Below are 20465 nucleotides of genomic sequence, written 5' to 3'. Positions count from 1 at the left end.
GAATATTATTTGAAGTGGTAAATAATTTTTTTTCTGAGACCTCTAAAAGATCATCTTATTTTTTCGCAGTAATGAAAGAGCTCATTTCGTCTGCTTGTAGCCAGTAGTTCGTTGTAGCATGGTCCGTTAAAAGCGAACTTCTTTGCATTAATAAAATAGATAGTACAAACTAATGCTCAAATCATCATCAGCAGCAGCAGCCTGGTTACACCCACTGCAGGGCAAAGGCCTCTCCCATACTTCTCCAACTACCCCTGTCATGTACTAATTGTGGCCAAGTTGTCCCTGCAAACTTCTTAATATCATCCACCCACCTAACTTTCTGCCGTCCCCTGCTGCGCTTCCCTTCTCTTGGAATCCAGTCCGTAACCCTTAGTGACCATCGGTTATCTTCCCTCCTCATTACGTGTCCTGCCCATGCCCATTTCTTTTTCTTGATTTCAACTAAGATGTCATTAACTCGCGTTTGTTCCCATACCCAATCTGCTCTTATCCCTTAACGTTACACTCATCATTCTTCTTTCCATAGATCGTTGCGTCGTCCTCAATTTAAGTAGAACCCTTTTCGTAAGCCTCCAAGTTTCTGCCCCGTACGTGAGTACTGGTAAGACACAGCTGTTATACACTTTTCTCTTGAGGGATAATGGCAACCTGCTGTTCATGATCTGAGAATGCCTGCCAACCGCACCCCAGCCCATTCTTATTCTTCTGATTATTTCAGTCTCATGATCCGGATCCGCAGTCACTACCTGTCTTAAGTAGATGTATTCCCTTTCCACTTCCAGTGCCTCACTACCTATCGTAAACTGCTGTTCTCCTCCGAGACTGTTAAGCATAACTTTAGTTTTCTGCAGATTAATTTTTAGACCCACCCTTGTGCTTTGCCTCTCCATGTCAGTGAGCATGCCTTGCAATTGGTCCCCTGAGTTACTAAGCAAGGCAATATAACATCATCAGTGAATCGCAAGTTACTAAGGTATTCTCCATTAACTTTTATTCCCAATTCTTCCCAATGCAGGTCTCTGAATACCTCGTGTAAACATGCTGTGAATAGCATTAGAGAGATGGTATCTCCCTGCCTGACGCCTTTCTTTATTGGGATTTTGCTGCTTTCTTTATGGAGGACTACGGTGGCTGTGGAGCCGCTATAGATATCTTTCTTATGCTCAAATATAGTCCATTATATCCGAAAGTCTGTTGTACACGGGTCCATTGTAACGAGCATATGTGGTATCATATGAAGCCTACAGATTAAATGAAGGAATGTATAGGGGAAAAGTAATTTTCTATTTAATTAAAATTTCAAAATAACATGGAAAATGAAAGTGGACAGAAAGGCAATTTATCGTAGGTGGGAGACAAACCCTCATCTTCTGCATTACACGTGCAGCGCCTTATCATTTAACTGGTACACCGTATTACTATTGTGCACCTTTTTCGATATTTGCGTATGTGCATTAGGTCTAGCCCTCTGAGTATTGGCCAGAGCCACTCTTGGCCGTGGCAGTGGAACATCCTTTCAATTGCAGGCATCACATAGTAAGTGAACTTAGGAGCAAGCAACTATCTTGTAATCTCTTGTGAGTGAACTCATAGCATCAAGGCTGCTAGAGTTTATACCATTACTATGCAATGAACAAGAATAAGGGGTAACTGAGGGGTGTAATTTTTTGCTAGTAATAGCCATTCTGTTGTGTTTGAGTTTGTACCCACCATGGTGGCATAGTGGCTTTGGCATTGCGCAGCTAATCTCGGAGTGTGGGTTTAAATCCCGGCCATGGCAGCCACATTTCAGTGGGGGTGAAATGCAACAATGCCCTTGTACCATGCATTGGGTGCATGTTAAAAAAACCCAGGTGGTCAAAATCAATCCAGAGTCCCCCCACAACAATATGCCTCATAATCATATCCTGGTTTTGGCACGTAAAACTGCAATATTTTGTGGCTTTCCGTCGTAGATCTTCTTGCTTGCCTGAAACCTGTGCCATATACTTATGCATCTTTGTGTAGGAAACTGCCTGTGGGACAATTCAGTGTGGGTTCATGAGCGCTTGTGAGAAGTAGTGATCCAGTGAAAGTTCCCTAGGAAAAACTCACTGTTGACTGACAGTGACTTTGAACTACTGACCAAGCTGTCCATGTGAAGGCAGTGTTTTGAATCCTCGCGTACATATTTTCTGACCTCAGGCTCATTACTGTTTTTCCTTGTATGCTGCATTGCATACCTATGAAGCAACTATCACTCTTAAGTCTCTGCTGCGATCCTTCTATCATTTCCTAACCCTGTGGTGATTTAACAGGGCACATTTCTCTGAGCAGCGATGCACCGCTTAAAGAAACACTGCAGAGGTAGAACCAAACTGTGAAAAAAATTGGACCTTGGCACTGCTGCTGAGATAATTCTACAAAAAGAAAAGCGACCATCAATGGTGCTCTTGCCAGGTATTTATGTGGTATTGAGAAGTACAAATTTATTCCAAGTGCAATTTCAAAGTTGGAAAAACGGAACATTACTTTGAGTTACAGTTTTAAATCTTGCATTCTGTGGCAGGCATTGTCCTGCAGAAGGCAAGTTTCATAGGTAAATTAAGCAAGACCATCTGATTGAGTGGTTGCAGCCACAAAGAATGATAAATGATACTTGCTACCTGGGTGGAAAACAAGCACGCAGGATTTTGCCTCTTGTTGCCATAGGAATGAAGCAATTGTTCTCCACATTCAAGTAGAAGTAGCTTGAGATTTTGGTGACCATGGGCATGATTGGAAATCATTGTTCGAAACATGCTTTCACTTTGCATTCAATTTCACCTCACGTGATTGGCCTAGGCCGTGCCGAGTAGTCAGCTGCCAGGTGCAGCTGATGCGCATGCACATCTGGTCACAGTGCGAGCACCGGCACACCTAATAAGTTGCTGACAGGCCTTCAGAGTTTTAGGTAGACACATGCCCTCTTGTTGGCTTTAAACATCTTTTTGACTTTCAGAGCCTTTTCATTCTACCGCCTTCTTTTTTGCTAGCTTTCCCAAAACAGGTGTTTCCTCTGCTTCTCGGTGCATGGCACGTGTGCACACATGTAGTTAAAAAATGCATACTAGGCCCCGTTAATGGTCTTATACATGAGACCTGCATAGTCGGTGAAACAAAGGCATAAATTGCCACAGCAACATCAGAAACAACTCTGCATCCCAGTATCCATATTATGAGTATTATTATGAGTACTATTATTGTGAACCCAGTATCTTTATTAGGCATGTAGGTGCACGTACTGCATCTGGATACTGCATGTGCATGCCTGTATAATTAAGAAACTTGTACTATGTCCCGTGACAGTGTCCCCTTTCTATTCTTGGTATGTGTCACCTCAATCATTTGCATAAGACGGCTGTATTGCGGCAAAGCTGACCAGTCAAGTTGGAATTATTCGGCAAGGGCCCATGTTTAGATCGAAATAACATAAGTTTGGGCCCGTAGATACGTATGGGTGCCGGCCGGTACCTTTGGTCGAGATTGAATCAACCGAAAAATCAAGTTAGCTGTAGTCAAATAAACGGAAGCTTACTTTGTGCAAGGCTGCATGTCTTGTCCCTGGATAAGTCCTGATCTGTGCATTTTCCTGCCTGTGTTTGTCCCAATTCCAGCAATATTTTCGGCTCAGTCCTCTCAGCGCTAATTGTTGTTTGCTTATCTATCATAGCCAAGTACTTATGCAGCATTGTTTTTTGCCACCTTGAATAGTATTTTATCTTGATGTGTGAGAAAGAAAAAAAATATCTGCCTGTTTGCACAGGTTCATAAATATATCTGCCCTCATTGTCTTTCTGCAGATTGTGTGCTACATCTACTTCACCAGGATAATTGTGTTTCTGCTGAAGGTGAGCAAAGAAAGTCATGTGTTCCCCACGGAATATCATCTGAATGCTGCTGTACAAACAGTTTATAATAGTGTGTCATCCAGCATATGAAGGCCTATTGCACTGAAACAAATAGTCTGTGGGACTTTCTTAAGGTAGAGAAAACAGTGCAAATATTAGACCACAATGTATGATACTGTTTAGGTGTCATCAGTGTGGTTTTCACAGCTGCCATATAGGTAAACTTCCATGCCGCCAAAGCACGCCACCCGACGACTCATTGATCAAAGGCACGCAGTAGGCGTTCTTTCCCTCCTTCATGGGAAACATCCTGGCTATTGAAGCTGTTTTCTGTGAATTCTGCGTTCTAACAATTCATTGCGTTTAACAGCAGGGTGTCTACCAACTGGGAAAACCGCGAATTCTCAGGGATTTTGGGTAGTCTGGAAAAACTGAGGGAAAACTCGGGGAATTTGTGCTTCTATCAGGGAAAATCAGCTTTAATTTTATTGAAAAAGTCGACAGTCAAGGTAATGCTGGCTTGAGTAACAGACAGGAATCGTAATGAATCGTCTCTGACGCCCTGTTGTCGGCTGGAGGAGTTGCCAATGTACAGTCAACGACCGACTTTCCGGATTCCCGATAATTTGGGCGGCGGCGCGGCACCACCATGTACCCCTTAGAGTCAGTTCATCAGAACGTCTGAAATTTCTGATGCAAGAACTCTTCGCCGTCCGATTTTGTGGACGTTTTGCCGTGACCACAGGTCCGAAATGTCATTAATCAAAGCCACCACTGCTGCCATTTTGATTACCTCGCCGCCTCGAACCGGCGCTCTCACACGCAGATCCGCTGACAGCCGTAGCCACCACTGCGGCAATGCTAGGCCTAGCTGCTTCGACGTTTGCTATGAAGCTTCTTGCCGTTGGGTGCCGTGTTTTTTTATTGAAAGAATTCGCTGCTGTCAGCAATGGCACAGACTCCGCCTTTGTGCTCCTCGTGATTGGCTTAGAAGCTTGGAAAGCACGGTGCAATGCATACTTCCGGTTCCCGAAAGTCAGCTTCGCCTCTGTACAGAAGTGTTATTTGGTGAAGCATATGCAAAAGTATTGCAGGGAAGCATAACAAGTGTGGGAACGGGCTATTGCCATTGGACACAGTATGTACTGCTAAATTATACACGACACGCGTGTATAATTAAGCAATACCCAATATTTTTTGTCCATTTTTCAACCCAATATTTCCTGTCACAGTACGAGCACCAATTGCCTAATACGTGTACCGGCAGGCCTTCAGCGTGTTTTCGAATGTGCCTGTGGCAGTTTGAGCCCTTAAGGGCGATAAATGACATGCTCTTTTTCCAACTGGCCGATTTTTCTGATGTTTTCGTGGCCCCGAGGGAGTTCAATAAATCGGACGTGGACTGTGCAACTGACCAAGAAGATGCTTCAAGTGGTCTGTAGGGCGAACAAGTAGCAGAAGGAGGACAAGAACAGAAAGGACCTACGCATTGAGGAATTAACGGGAAAGGAAGCGTGCTGCCGCCATTTTGAAGGAGTTCTGAGAGAGAGAGAGTGAACTTTAATTAGAACCAGCAGTTATGTTGGCTGGGCCTAGGCCTCCCATGATGGGACGTCGAGGTCTTGCCTCTTCGCTGCTTCGTAAGCCTGCTGAGCTCAAAAAACAAAGTGTTAGTTGATGCCGAGATGCAGGTGTCCCTCTTCCAAACCAAAATAAACTCTTTAAAGCAGTGAAACACAACAGTGAGGCGTCGTGCCCGGGCTGAGATTATGTCAGGACAGTTGAGGTTGACTTACGAGCTGTTCAGAATCTCATTTGTGACAACGTTCAGGCCTAATACCGCTGAGCTTCCTATCAGTTGATAGAAATAGCTCATATTTGAAAATATTAACATCTGTATGCATCTCCTTTTTATTTGTATTTGAGAATGTCCGACTCTATTTGCAATTTTTTTGAAGACATTTTATTTGCTGTGCATTTTACTAACCCCTCCCTTGTATTCTCTTTTTGAATAACATAAACACTACTCCTTAATATTCAAATTAGTCTAAGTTGCTTTTTAAAAAAAAAATTTCGTATGCTTACTAGAGAGTGACAGCATCAGGCGATATGGTTTCAGCCCGTCTTGACATAAATTATAGTTCTGCATCACTTGGAATTTCGCAAAGGCACTTAGGGAAAACCTGGAAAACTCAGGGAATTTGCAAGTGTCAAATTGGTAGGCACCCTGAACGGGCAGGTTCTTTATGCAAAGTTTTTACAAAATTTCCAGTAATATGTCTCCATGGCATAAGAGGAACCTATAGCTCGGGACTAGCTCTGATGCCGCCTGTTCAAATGCACTAGTGAACAAGAAGATATATTTTGCATTTTGGTCCCGTGAGCTGTCGTGTTCGGAATGGTGGTGCTGCATTATGCCAGATCGCTAGCTAGGTGAGTACCGTATTTACACGATTGTAAGTCGACTTGAATGTAAGTCGACCCCCCTATATCGCTTGCCAGGAAAAAAAAAAGAGAGAGAGCATACCCGAGGGCGCATTCGATAAAGAAAATTTATTAGTAGCTGACATGGTCACTGGACTACTTGTCTTCACTAGTGCTGCCATCTTAATCGTTGCTATGGTCGTCCAGCGCATCGTCGTCCAGTGAAATTTCACATTTGGCAAACGACCGCACCACGACATCTTGTGGAACAGCAGCCCACGCCGTATGCACCCAATCACACGCAGCCGTCAGGGAGGTTCTTTTGACAGGTCCGGTTGGCGTAATTTCACGGTTTTCTGCCGTTAGCCACTCATTGTACTCACGGCAGAGCAGGTCCTTAAAAAGCGAAGATCTGAGCTTGTTTCATGACCATGTCGCATTTCAATGGCAGGGACCGATCACGCATTTCAGCGACGTACGCAGCAAGCTTAGCCTACAGCTCCGGAAGGCGTCCAGACTTCGACACGTGGGAAATCCCTCACGTGCCGTCACAGGTGAAAATTTTGCTTCGCTGCAGTCGCCACTCTCGCACCAACTGTTCAGAAACATCGAACTTGCGGCCCGCTGCGCAGTGATTCGTTTCTTCGGCATAAAAGATGGCGGCCCTCTTGAACGCTGCTGTGAACGAGTGCCGAATGATTAGTGGGCCTGGACTGGAGCATTCATGACGACTGAGGAAGTGTAGAAGTAGCACGTAGCCAGCATTCATGTAGGTGTCAAACCAATGCCTTTTGTCAAACTATAGAGAAAGCCAAGCGCAACAGGCAAATAGCAAGCGGTATCTGCTCTTCCATGAACTACCGATACTCCCCGCAAGCACCGCCGTCCTGAGGGTCCCGCTATGAATGGAACAGCGGCGCTTCCATCAACTATTGACACCCACCCCCCCATGATTGTTGCGTGCACTGTAAAATTCTCAAACATGTTGAAAAGCCCTTCCGGAAAGCGAACAAGCACGTGGGTTAGTGAAACGCTATGGGTAGGGCCATAGAGCAAACATAAAATTGTAACTACGTTGTAGCTCCCGTTGGTCTCGCTTTTTTTTGGCGGTGCCATGTTTTGGTTTCGATAGTAAGTCGACCCCCCAACTTCAGATTTTCAAATTTTAAAAAAGTGGTCGACTTACAATGTGTAAATATGGTAGTCTCTTGAACACACACTGCCATAGTACTTTATTCACACCACATAGCCCACCCACCATGTACATAATTTGCAAATTCCAATGATGTATCATGATGAAGTCGTAATATCAACCAGTAGTGAAAATACATGTGCACTAGTAAGAGAAGTTTTAATGATAGGTGGTAGGGGTAGCCGATCAAAAGGCTTGCCATGCTACTACAGGTATAATATATTAACAAGAAACAGAAGGATGAGAGAAAAGAAAATAATGCACCATGTACGTAATTTGTTAATTGCAATGATGTATCATGAGGAATTCATAATGTCAACCAGTAGTGAAAATACATTTGCACTAGTGAGAGAAGTTTTAATGATAGGTGGGCAGGGGTAGCTGATCAAAAGGCTTGGCACGCTACTACAGGATTAATATATTAACAAGAGACAGAAGGATGAGGCAAAAGAAAATAATGCACATGCATCCAGCTCACACAAAAGCTCGGAAAAAGGCAACAGTGAGCACCATGAAATGAACAAAGTAAGAAGTGGAGCTTTATGGCACTGTCAATAAGCAAACTGTTGTTCATCTCTATCCTTATGGCTGCAATGCGGAGCTTTTTTCGAGCTTTCGTGCAAGTGGATGCATGTGCATTAATTGCTTTCTCTCTCGCCCTTTCGTTTCTTGTTATAGACGAGAATTTCTAGCGCCTGTAGGTGGCTGCCATGTTTTTGTTATGATGATGATGGTGTCAATGGAAACTGACCCTGTCAACCTTTAATTACTGCACTCTGTCGAGTGAGCCTAGCATAGAAGTACTGTTTGAGGAACTATCAGACATTGTTTGAGATATCATCGGCCTTAGCGAGATTAGAAGAACTGGTGAGGCTTATACATTGCTGAATAACAGCCACGTCCTCTGCTATATAGGTCTTCCTGATACGAAGCTATACGGAGTAGGATTCTTTATCCATAAGGACTTAACGGACAACATTGACGAATTATACAGCATTAATGAAAGGGTAGCAGTAGTCGTAATCAAACTTAATAAGAGGTATAAATTAAAGGTAATACAAGCCTACGCTCCAACATCCAATCACGACAATGAGGAAGTAGAGCAGTTTTATGAAGATGTTGAATTAGCGATGCCAAAAGTGCAAACTCAGTATACAGTAGTGATGGGTGACTTCAGTGCAAAAGGGGGGAAAAAGGCAGGCTGGATAACAGGCACTTGGCAACTACGGCATCGATTAGAGGTGCTGGTAGAATTCGCAGAAAGGAATAAGCTGAGAATAATGAACACCTTTTTCAGGAAGCATAGCAACAGAAAGTGGACCTGGAAAAGCCTTAACAGTGAAACAAGGAATGAAATTGATTTCATACTTTCTGCCGATCCCACCATAGTGCAGGATGTAGAAATTATAGGTAGGGTAAAGGTGCAGTGATCATAGGTTAGTTAAGGCTAAAATTCACCTCAATTTGAAGAGAGAAAGAGTAAAAGTGGTCTAGAAGAAGCAGGTCAACTTAGAGGCAGTAAGGGTAAAAGCAGACAAATTTCGGCTGGTACTTGCAAACAAATTTGCAGCCTTAGAACAGAGAGATGGTGATGACATAGATGTAATGAATGAAACTGTAATGAGGCTGGCTTCAGAGGCCGCAACTGAAGTGAGAGGCAAAGCACCAAGGCAACCAGTAGGCAAGCTCTCCCAAGTAACAAAGGACCTAATAAAGAAACGACAAAGAATGAAAGTGTCCAACTCAAGAGAGAAGATAGAATTCGTGGAACTGTAAAAACAACTGATCAACAAGGCGAAAATAAGTGATATTCGAAAACTACAGCGTGAGAAAGACTGAAGAAGCCGTAAAAAATGGACGCAGCCTGAAATCGGTGAGAAAGAAACTTGGCGTAGGACAAGCCAAGATATATGCACTGAAAGATAAGCAGGTTAATATCATCAGCAATCTCGATGATATAGTAAAAGAAGTGGAAGAATTCTATGCTGACCTGTACAATACCCAGAGGAGTCAGGATACCTCCATTAAAAACAGTAATGAACAGGATACAGAAACTCCTCCTGTAACTAGCGATGAGGTCAGGAGGGCCTTGCAAGACATGAAACGAGGAAAAGCGGCAGGAGAAGATGCAATAACAGTCCATTTAATCAAAGATCGAGAAGACATAATGCTTGGAAAACTGGCAGCTCTTTATATGAAGTGTCTATTGACTGCAAGGGTCCCATAAAACTGGAAGAATGCAAACATTATACTAATCTACAAAAAGGGACACATTAAAGAACTGAAAAATTATAGGTCTATTAGCTTACTACCCAGTATTATATAAAATATTTACCAAATAATCTCTAGTAAGATAACGGCAACACTGTAATTTAGTCAACCAAGGGAAAAGGCGGGCTTCAGGAAGGGATTCTCTACAATGGATCACATCCATGTCATTCATCAGGTTATCGAGAAATCCGCAAGGTACAATAAGCCTCTTATATGCAAGGTGTCTACCAACCTGGAATTCTCAGGGATTTTGAATTGTCTGGAAATACTCGGGGAAAACTCGGGAATTTTGCGCTTCTGTCAGGGAACATAAACTGTCATTTTATTGAAAGTTAATGAAAGTCGCCTTAATGTTTGCTCGGGTAACAGGCAGGAATCGTAATGAATCGTCTTTGTCGCCATCTCGTCGGCTGAAGGAGTTGCTAGTGCACAGTCAACGACCGATTTTCCAGATGCCTGATTTTTAGGACATGCCCGATAATGAGGATGGCTTTGCGGCACCACCATGTACCCCATAGAGTCAATGTGCAAGAACATCTGAAATTTCGGGCGCAAGAACTCTTTGCTGTCCAATTTATCGGACTTCTTGCCATGACTGCAGGTTCAAAACAGCATTAATCAAAGCCTATACCGCCGTTTTTATTACCTCGCCGCCTCGAACCGGTGCCCTCGCATGCAGGTCCGCTGGCAACCGTAGACACCACCGCGGCAACGCGAGGCCTAGCTGCTTCGATGTTTGCTGTTAAGGTTCTTGCAGTTCGGTGCCGTGTTTTTCATTGAAAGAATTCGCCGTTGCGAGCAATGGCACTTCTGTAATCCTCGCAATTGACTTCGAAGCTTAGAAAGCACAGTGCATTGCATAATGCTGGTTCGCGATTGGCAACTTTGCCTCAGCACAGAAATGTTACGCCGTGAAACATACATTAAGTATTGCGGTGAAGCTTAAGACGCATCGAAAGGGGCAATTGTCACGGCACACAGTACGTATTCCTAATTATACACGCGTGCACTCGCCATCTTTTGTCACAGTACGAGCACCTATATGCCTAGTAAGTTTACTGGCAGACCTTCAGTGATTTCTCGGATGTGCCGGTGGCGATTTGAGCCCGTAAGGGCAGTAAGACATGCATTCATTTTATCGGACTGCCCAATTTGTTGGACGTTTTTGCGGCCCCTAGAGAGTTCGAAAAAGCGAACGTGGACTGTGCAACTGACCAAGAAGGTGCCTTAAATGGTCCGTGGGGCGAACGCACGGCGGAAAGAGGACAAGAACAGAAAGGACCTACACATTGAGGAATGAACAGGAAAGGAAGCGTGCTGCTGCCGCTTTGAAGGAGCTTGAGCTCAAAAAACAAAGTTTTGGCTGACGCCGAGATGCAGGTGTCCCTCATACAAACCAAAATAAACTTTTTAAAGCTGTGAAGCACTACACTGAGACGTCATACGCGTGCTGATAGTATGCCAGGACAGTTGAGGTTGACTTATGAGCTGTTGAGAGACTATGAGCACCAATATGTCTAACGAGTGTACTGGCAGGCCATTAGAGCTTTTTTGGATGTGCCTGCGGTGATTTGAGCCTTTAAGGGCAGTAAAAAAAACATGCATTCATTTTTTCGAACTGCCCGATTTTTCGGATGTTTTCATGGCCCCTAGGGAGTCCGAGAAATCGGACGTTGACTGTACAACTAACTAAGAGGATGCTTCAAATGGTCTGTGGGACGAACATGCGGCAGAAGGAGGACGAGAACAAAAATGACCTGCGCATTAAGGGATGAATGGGAAAGGAACTGTGCTGCCTCTTCTTTGAAGGAGCTTGAGCTCAAGAAGCAAAGTGTTGGCTGATGCCGAGATGCTGGTGACCCTCATACAAACCAAAATAAACTCCTTAAAGCAGTAAAATGCAACACTGAGGCATTGTGCGCATGTTGAGAGTATGTCAGGACAGTTGAGGTTGACTTTCCAGCTACTGAGTGAATCTCAGTTGTGACTAAGTTTGGGCCTAATACCAATGGGCTTGCTATCAGTTGAGAGAAATAGCTCATATTTGAAAATATTTGCTTCTGTATGCATCTCTTTTTATTTGTATTTGAAAATGTTCGACTCAATTACAGTGGGCTTACCTTTTTTTTTCAAAGATATTTTATTCATTGCCCATTTTACTAACCCCCCTCCCCATTCGATTTTCTATTTTGAATAAAGTAAGTACTAGTCCCTCCCATTCAAACAGTGTTAAGTCGTTCTTTTTGTTTTTTAACATGCTTACTAGAGAGAGAGAGAGATAAGAGATGAGAAAGGCAGGGAGGTTAAGTAGAAGATATATATCCAGTTTGCTGCCCTGCAGTGGCGAAAGGGTAAGGGGAAACAAAGATTTTAATGAAGTGACAGCTGCGGGCGACATGATGTCAGCCCGTCTTGACATAAAACAAAGTTCTGTGTCACTCAGGAAATTTTGCAAGAGCATTCAGGGAAAACCTGGAAAACTCTGGGAATTCGAAAATGTCAACTTTGTAGACACCCTGATATGGCGTTCATTCATTACAAATGAGCATTTGATTCAGTAGAGATACCAGCAGTCATAGAGGCACGGTGTAGTCAAGGAGTACAGACTGCTTACGTAAATACCTTAGAAAATATCTACATAGATGCCATAGGCACCTTAATTCTACACAAGGAAAGTAGGAAGATACATATAAAGAAAGGAGCCAGACAAGGGGACACAATCTCTCCAATTCTATTCACTGCGTGCTTGGAAGAAATGTTTAAGCTATTAAACTAGGAAGGTTTAGTAATAAGGATTGACGGCGAGTGCTTCAGCAACCTTCGGTTTGCCGATGACATTGTTCTATTCAGCAACACTGCAGACAATTTACAACAAATGATTGAGGACCTTAACAGAGAGAGTGTAAGAATGGGGCTGAAGATTAATATGCAAAAGACAAAGGTAATGATGAATAGCAGGGAAAAGGAACAAGAGTTCAGGTACCCCAGTCACCCTCTAGTCTTTGAAGGAGTACGTTTACCTAGGTAAATTAATCACAGGGAACCCTGATCATGAGAAGGAAATTCATAGAAGAATAAAAATGAGTTGGATCGCATACAGCAGACATCATAAGCTCCTGACTGCATCCTTACCGTTATCATTGAAAAGGAAGGTGTACAATCAGTGCATTTTACCGGTGCTGTTATATGGGGCAGAGACTTGGAGACTGACAAAGAGCCTTGAGAACAAGTTAAGGACTGCACAAAGAGTGATGGAATGAAAAATGCTAGGCATAACTTTAAGAGACAGAAAGAGAGCGGTTTGGATCTGAGAGCAAACGGGTATAGACGACATTCTAATTGACATGAAGAGAAAAAAATGGCGCTGGGCAGGTCACGTAATGTGTAGAGTAGATAACCGTTGGACCATTAGGGTGACAGAATGGGTATCAAGAGAAGGGAAGCACAGTAGAGGACAACAGAATACAAGGTGGTGCGACGAAATTAGGAAATTTGCGGGTGCTAGTTGGAATTGGTTGGCGCAGGACAGGGGTAATTGGAGATCGCAGGGAGAGGTCTTCATCCTGCAGGGGACATAAATTATTATTATTATTATTATTATTATTATTATTATTATTATTATTATTATTATTATTATTATTATTATTATGGGACTGCGTAAATAGCATGGGCAGCAGGAGGCCACAGCGTGTTTGCTGTTGTCAGTTGCCTGCGATGGCTTTCACTTCACTTTCACTTTATTTCCTTAGAGACACCCTTCTTCGGGGTATTACATAAGGGGTGGGTTACAAAGAATATGAGAAACAAAGAATATCAAAATGTTACAAGGCATAATGTAAGGCAATTTCTTCTATGAAGGCAGATGAGCTGGGTATAGAAACGATGTTGTGCGCAAGACTATTCCAGTCTGTTTGAGGGCAAAAAGAAGATGCAAAAGTGATAGTATGTGCGTGCGGATGAGCTACATTTAAGGAATGTCCTATGCGATGGGAGATGCGTGATAGTGGCAAGATATATGGTGCACGATTGAGTATGCTGTGGCAGAATTTGTGAAATGGTTCTGAACACGCTGCAGCCTACTTGTCAGCTGAATGCCATCAAACGTATTTTGTTTAATACGATCAGATCTCAGATGACAGAAATGTACCAAAGAGATAATTTAGCGAGAGCACCCTGCAGTGCCATCTGCTTCACCACAGTTACAATGCATGTTGTGCAGTTGGCAGGGCTAATTTCTGAGATATGTGCTTAATTATGCCCATTTTTGGGGGGAACTTGAAGCACTGTATGAAATAGACTAGATGACATCCAGTACGCTATACTGCCACTCTGACGCTATACCTACTTCTTTTTCTTTTTCTTCTTCTTTTTTTTACGTGAGTATAATATTCATGTCGTGCTCTTCCACAATATAATAATTGTGTATAATTGTATAATAACTACAGTCAGATCTCAATAATTCGAACTCAAAGGTGCCCAAAAATTTGTTTGAATTAAAGGTTGGAATTAAAGGAAGCTAATTGAATGGAGGACTTACCTGCAGTGGTGCATGTGCACTGAGCTAACACATAAATGGGAAGTTCCACAAGATTTATTCGCACGTATATACAAATTAGTCAGTTGTTAGGCGTATCAGTGCTCATGCTATGGTAGGAAGCGGTGGGTGCACGCGGGTGTAATAGGTTTGTTCAATTTAGAAAAAGGTGCACAGCACCACAAATGAAAAGATGCAGGGGGTGTCAGTTATGGTGTGCCAGGCTGCACCCACTCGCTACAAGGTTCAAGGGTGCACTGCATTGCGGCGGCACCTTGCCTTGCACCCCGTTTAATCGAGCACGGGGGTGCAGGGTGCACTGTTGCACCTCGGGGAATCGAGGGTCTAGGTGCAGTGCACCGTGAATAGGTGCATAAGGTGCAGAGAAATTTGGCTGAATCGAATAGACCTAATAAAAGGAAACATGTCCCGTGACAATTGCACCTTCTAACTTTTGGTATGCTTGGGGCGAAGTTGACTTTCGAGAACCGGCATTATGCAACGCGCCGTGCTTTCCACGCTATGAAGACATTGGCGAGGATTACGAAGGCATAGTCGGCTCCATTGCTAACAGCGGCGAGTTGTTGCAATGAAAACCACAGCACCGAACAGCAAGAAGCTGAAGAGCAAGGCCTAGCTTTGTAGTAGTGTGGCTGCAGCTTCCACTGGATATGTGTACGAGGGCACCGGCTCGAGGCGGCGTGATAATCAAAATGGCGGTGGTGGTGGCTTCGATTAGTACTGTTTCGAACCGGCGGTCATGGCAAAAAGTCCTTAAAATCAAATGGTGAAGGTTTTCTTGCATCCGAAATTTCAGGCATTCTTATACATTGACTCTATAGAGTACATGGCAGTGCCACGACACTAACAGAAGTAAATAACCTGTCACAAACAGAAGTAATTGGTGATGTGCATCTGCACACGCCTGCGTACAAACTTCCGCCATTGCTTCTTTTCTCTCTCTTTTTTTTTTTTTTCGTGCATGGCATTGAGAAGTCTCTCCCAAGCTTTTCCTCTATGGCTGGGTCATAGGAATGCTAGTCGGAGGCGCCACCATGTGATTTGGCGCACTGCTGAAAGCATTGTCGAAGCGCAGTATGTTCGAATTAAACGTCGCAAATGCTTGCACATTAGAATTACTGGCTGTTTACTCCCATTGGAATACACATAGCTTTGATGGGACCACAGCCTCAGTTTGAATAAACTGAAAGTTCGAATGAAGCGTGTTCAAGTTAATGAGATTTGACGGTATAAAGTTATTTTCTGTTCTGTACGCTGCATTCAGTTACGGGTAAAGCTCTAGCTCCTGCGTGCTTATGTAAGACTCTGACGCACGCTGACAGTGGACACACTCGGCAACATAACCAATTAGTTGGCCAGTGCAGTGTGCCCAAAATATAGGTACAGTCGACTCTCGTTGCAACAGACCCTGATAATCCGACAAAAAATTTTCGTTTTACCTGAAGTCCGTAATAACGAAAACACCTCACATCCGAAACTTTGGTCACAATGTGCAACAATGCTATTGCAAAGGGTGAGTGACGAACGTCCAAAGTAAAAAAAAAAACCAAAAAAGTCACAGTTTAACTCAAAGAGGCAAAGCATCAACTACAATAGCAAATTAGTAGACAGCTATGTGAAGTAAGGATAGTATTTTTATTGGAAGTATAAAGTAAACATTCTCATACTAAATTAATGAGCACGGTGTCATGTGTGCACAGGTAAACATTAACACATCTCGCTCGATGACCGCGGAAAGTCGCTGTCAAAACGTTGGAGTGAAGAAGGGCGGCAGCACTAGCGAGCGAATTTACCTCGCGCTGTCTCTCCCTTCAATGCGAACGAAATGTCGAAAGCACAGTGCATACGGAGCTACCAGCACAGGGCACATTTTGTCTACATCGCAGATTGCTTTCAAGATACGGCGGCTGTAAGCAGCTGCCGCCGAAATAGAACCCTCCTTCTCCCTCGCCTCTGCCCCGTGCCTGAGGTGCAAAAGAAGACAGCGCATTTTCGCCGCACCTTCCTCCCTCGCGCGCACAATATTGGGCCACGATCGTTGGCTTATCCTCGCAAGTCAGTTGTCAGCCTGTGTCGGCACAGCAAAAGTCTGTCTTATTCACCCAATTTTGACAAAAATTGCCGCTAATTTCGACCGCTGTAGCCAATAGTCCATTGTAGCATGCACGGTCCGTTAAAAGCAAACTTCATTGCACTAATAAATTAGGCATAGCAAACTAAGGTTGAACTGTGGTCCGTTATGTCCAAAATTCTGTTGTATGCGGGTCCATTGTAACAAGTGGCATTACATTTTACATTGCTTGAGCAGCCAGTTACATGCGCTTATTTTCTCCCCTCGCAGCCAATAGTGAACACACAATAATTTGCATATCCATGTATGACATCGCTGAGGAGGACACCAGCTCTGTTAGAAACGACATGACATACTTCTCATCTAGCTGAGTGTGAGCATCACACAATTGTAGCAGTTCAAATGCCCACACATTGCGCAAAAGAAAGAAAAAATCAATGAAGTGAGATATTGGCGCATGTACAACCCTGTTTCTGTGCATGATAGTTATATGCTGCTTTCTCTTTTAGTGGTAGTGAGTACTCTAATGTGGCTTGTTCATGTGCATGAAAAACACAGGACATAAAAACCGTCAAGTTCCCTGCAGTCTTGTTTATTTGTCACAATGGGACAATTGCTGTGCAAGTTCTGAAGTCGACGTGCACACCTGAGCACTGTCTGCTTACCTTTCTTTCTTATGCAAAATGCAGTTTTGGTTATGAGTTGATCTCCTTGGGCTTTCGATCCGGCAAACGATCTCAACAGGTTAAAAATAAATGCACCGAAAGGTTGTAAGTGGCACTTTTATTATGTTAGCACATGCCTGCAGCGCAAGAAGGCAAGATGCACACAATCGCATAGCTTCGACGACAAAACGAATATCTACCTGAGCAGGCTTGCTGGGCACGAAGGCTTTTCTATTTAATGCCGCTATCCTGTGGTGTGATTTGTCAGGCGCTGCAGGAAGCTTGTGTAGCTAATCTTCTCCACACAAGCACCAACTTGTGTAGGTGTGAACGCCAATTGCAGAGCTGTTGTATAAGCAGCTTCCTTGTTCACTGGTTGTTGGTGCAGCCAACGAGACACAGTGTTACATAGATAAATAACCTTTGCACATCCCACTCAGCAGGTGCAGTAAGAACATGTCTAAAGCAAACACCTTGAGATATGCATCAAGAACTCATCTACATACACAACAATATACGAACATGGACCACAAATGTTGCCACTTTTTTCCTTCTCCTGCAGTCCTCACCAGAAGGCAGCACCTGGTGTCGAGAGTAGCAACATGGCTCACACTTGCACTTACACCTCTGAAATTATACCTCTGAACAGCATGTTGAGTGTTAGAGACATGCTTAAATAGTCAGAAGTCTGCACTTGCTTTCATGGGGAGTTTCAGGTTCGCAAACATGGTGTTCATCATGCCCAGCTGCTGCACTGGTGACAATAATTTAGCTTGCACTAAATCAGTGAGCAACTCGATCAACAAAAGTGCACTGTCCGTGAACATCAGGTTGGTGTCAGACGCGCCATTGTCGGTATCATCACAGCCGCTGTTGTCATCACATCCATCGCGCAGCACTGCCAGCTGTTGCTACGAGGCTACACTACCTGCAATCTGGATCTCCTCAATCAAAGCACGACCTGTTTCATCGTCAGTCGCAACGTGCTCCTAGAGCTCAGTAATGTCAGCAGCTTCCACCGTAGGTTTCATCCATCGGGAATTCTGCCCTAGTGCACAGCCTGCCCTTTCTGTTGATTGGCATGGCCACTGGTTCCAGCCTTCATGATGGCAGCGCTCCTAGTTTTCAGAAATTGTTGATATCATCGAGTGTGCAAGAGTTCGTACTTCCAAAATTTACAGCTTCATCATAAGTGACACATCTTTGTGCTTTTTCAGTGCCCATAAAAGCTTTTCGTCCTCCTCCTCCTACTAACTTCACTGTCCGCTGCTACCGCTGTTTTATGCTGCTGCGACACATATCGGCACTCACTGAGAGGGAGAGAATGTAGAAGAGTGGATATGGGGCTTCGCTTTTTGCTTTCTTTTTTTTCTCTTTATCTCTCATCTCTGGATGCATGTGGAACACGATCATGGACTATGTGGACGGAAGCAGTTGGCACGAACTTATCGCGCTGTGCCAACTTGTGACACTTTCCGGAGCTTTCACAATCATTGCAGAGCAGGATCTGCTATGTGTTGATGACAGCAGATATGAACTCGCGTAGGCATCAGCATCAGCAACTTTTTGCCTCATCTCAGCATCGTTCGTTTCAGGGGAACTTAGCAACGCAAATGTTATGATTATTCTGCATGGAAGATGATGTGCAGAAGGCAAAATTTTAATTGTTGTATCCAATATGCGGTGAATAACACATTATTCTAGTATGTTTTTTTCTCATAGTCGTAATGCATAAGTTGATACTCTTAAAGGGACACTAAAGGCAAATATTAAGTCAAGCTAATACGTTATACCGTATTTACTCGCATAATGATCGCACTTTCTTGTACAAAAAATTGGCGCAAATTCAGGGCTGTGATCATTTCGCAAATTAAATTTCCTGCAAGAAGTAAAATTCTTTTTTTTTTTTTTTCATGCTACGTTTGCTGTGGGGTGACAACAGGTCAACAAACAGGCATCTGCCGCTGTAACAGTCTGGGACACTAAAACAAAAACGGTGGCTCGCGGAACAAGCCGAACATGCCAAACACAATTTTTTTTCTTCTCATGAATACTTTATGTGCATTGGAACAATTTCTTTCATATCAGTAATGAATAATATCGTTAATAATGGCAAGTTTGTGTCAATAACGTAGCCATGTCCACTTTAAGGGTACAGAAACAGAGATGGGCACGCTTAGCTGCCAGTGACATAGAAACACATCATCATCAGCAGCAGCAGCCTGGCTATGCCTACTGCAGGGCAAAGGCCTCTCCCATACTTCTCCATCTACTTCAGTCATGTGCTAATTGTGGCCATGTTGTCCCTCCAAACTTCTTAATCTCATCCATCCACCTAACTTTCTGCCGCCCCCTGCTACGCTTCCCTTCTCTTGGAGTCCAGTTCGTAACCCTTATTGACCATCGATTATCTTCCCTCCTCCTTACATGCCCTGCCCATGCCCATTTCTTTTTCTTGATTTCAACTAAGATGTCATTAACTCGCATTTGTTCCCTCACCCAATCTGCTCTCTTCTTATCCCTTAACGTTACACCCACCATTCTTCTTTCCGTAGCTTGTTGTGTCGTCCTCAATTTAAGTAGAACACTTTTCGTAAGCCTCCAGGTTTCTGTCCCATAGGAGAGTACTGGTAAGACACAGCTGTTATATACTTTTCTCTTGAGGGATAGTGGTAACCTGCTGTTCATGATCTGAGAATGCCTGCCAAACGCACCCCAGCCCATTCTTATTCTTCTGATTATTTCAGTCTCATGATCCGGATCCACGGTCATTACCTGCCCTAAGTAGATGTATTCCCTTACCACTTCCAGGGCCTCGCTACCTATCGTAAACTGCTGTTCTCTTCCAAGACTGTTAAACAATACTTTAGTTTTCTGCAGATTAATTTTAGACCCACCCTTGTGCTTTTCCTCTCCAGGTCAGTGAGCACGCATTGCAATTGGTCTCCTGAGTTACTAAGCAAGGCAATATTATCAGCGAATCGCAATTTACTAAGGTATTCTCCATTAACTCTTATCCCCAATTTGTCTTCACTACTATCTTAATACGGCACGCTTCTGCTAAGGGTGGACAAATATCTTAGCTGTGTTGCAAGCGTCGGTGTATGAATAGGGTACGTTTCTAACGTATCAGTGTAAACTTTGCTAGGTACTATCGTTGCCGCTCATGATTTGTTGCCTGCCCATGAGTGCAAACGAGAAGAATCGAAAGGCGCCTTTTTTGTTGTTGTTGTTGACCACAACCATTATAAAGCCTACAAATAATAAAGCTAAGGCAAGTTTGGTTGTAGCATTTTTTTTTTTTTTCATGGAAGTGCAGAAAGTGATGAATGAAATGGGGCATCGACTTAAGCATGTTTGGTGCATGCAGACCACTTGGTATGTCTTGAAGAGTCGTTCACGTAGCATTCGACAG

The 20465-nt window shown here is 43.6% G+C and overlaps 1 protein-coding gene across 3 annotated transcripts in view; it reads left to right on the top strand.

The window, feature by feature from the left end:
* LOC135908428 (protein GPR107) overlaps positions 1–20465 on the top strand; it is a 212254-nt gene that overhangs the window by 170209 nt on the left and 21580 nt on the right. For all 3 annotated transcript variants that reach the window (XR_010566324.1, XM_065440204.1, XM_065440203.1), the window contains one exon: positions 3825–3872. Coding sequence is in view for 2 of the 3 variants with exons in the window: in XM_065440204.1 (XP_065296276.1) it covers positions 3825–3872 (48 nt within the window). In the remaining variant the exon portion in view is untranslated. The remainder of the gene's footprint in view (positions 1–3824; positions 3873–20465) is intronic.

Source organism: Dermacentor albipictus, unplaced genomic scaffold (assembly GCF_038994185.2).
Source record: "Dermacentor albipictus isolate Rhodes 1998 colony unplaced genomic scaffold, USDA_Dalb.pri_finalv2 scaffold_30, whole genome shotgun sequence".
NCBI lineage: Eukaryota > Metazoa > Arthropoda > Arachnida > Ixodida > Ixodidae > Dermacentor > Dermacentor albipictus.
Note: the sequence above shows the minus strand (reverse complement) of the source record. Positions and strands in the feature narration are given on the sequence as shown.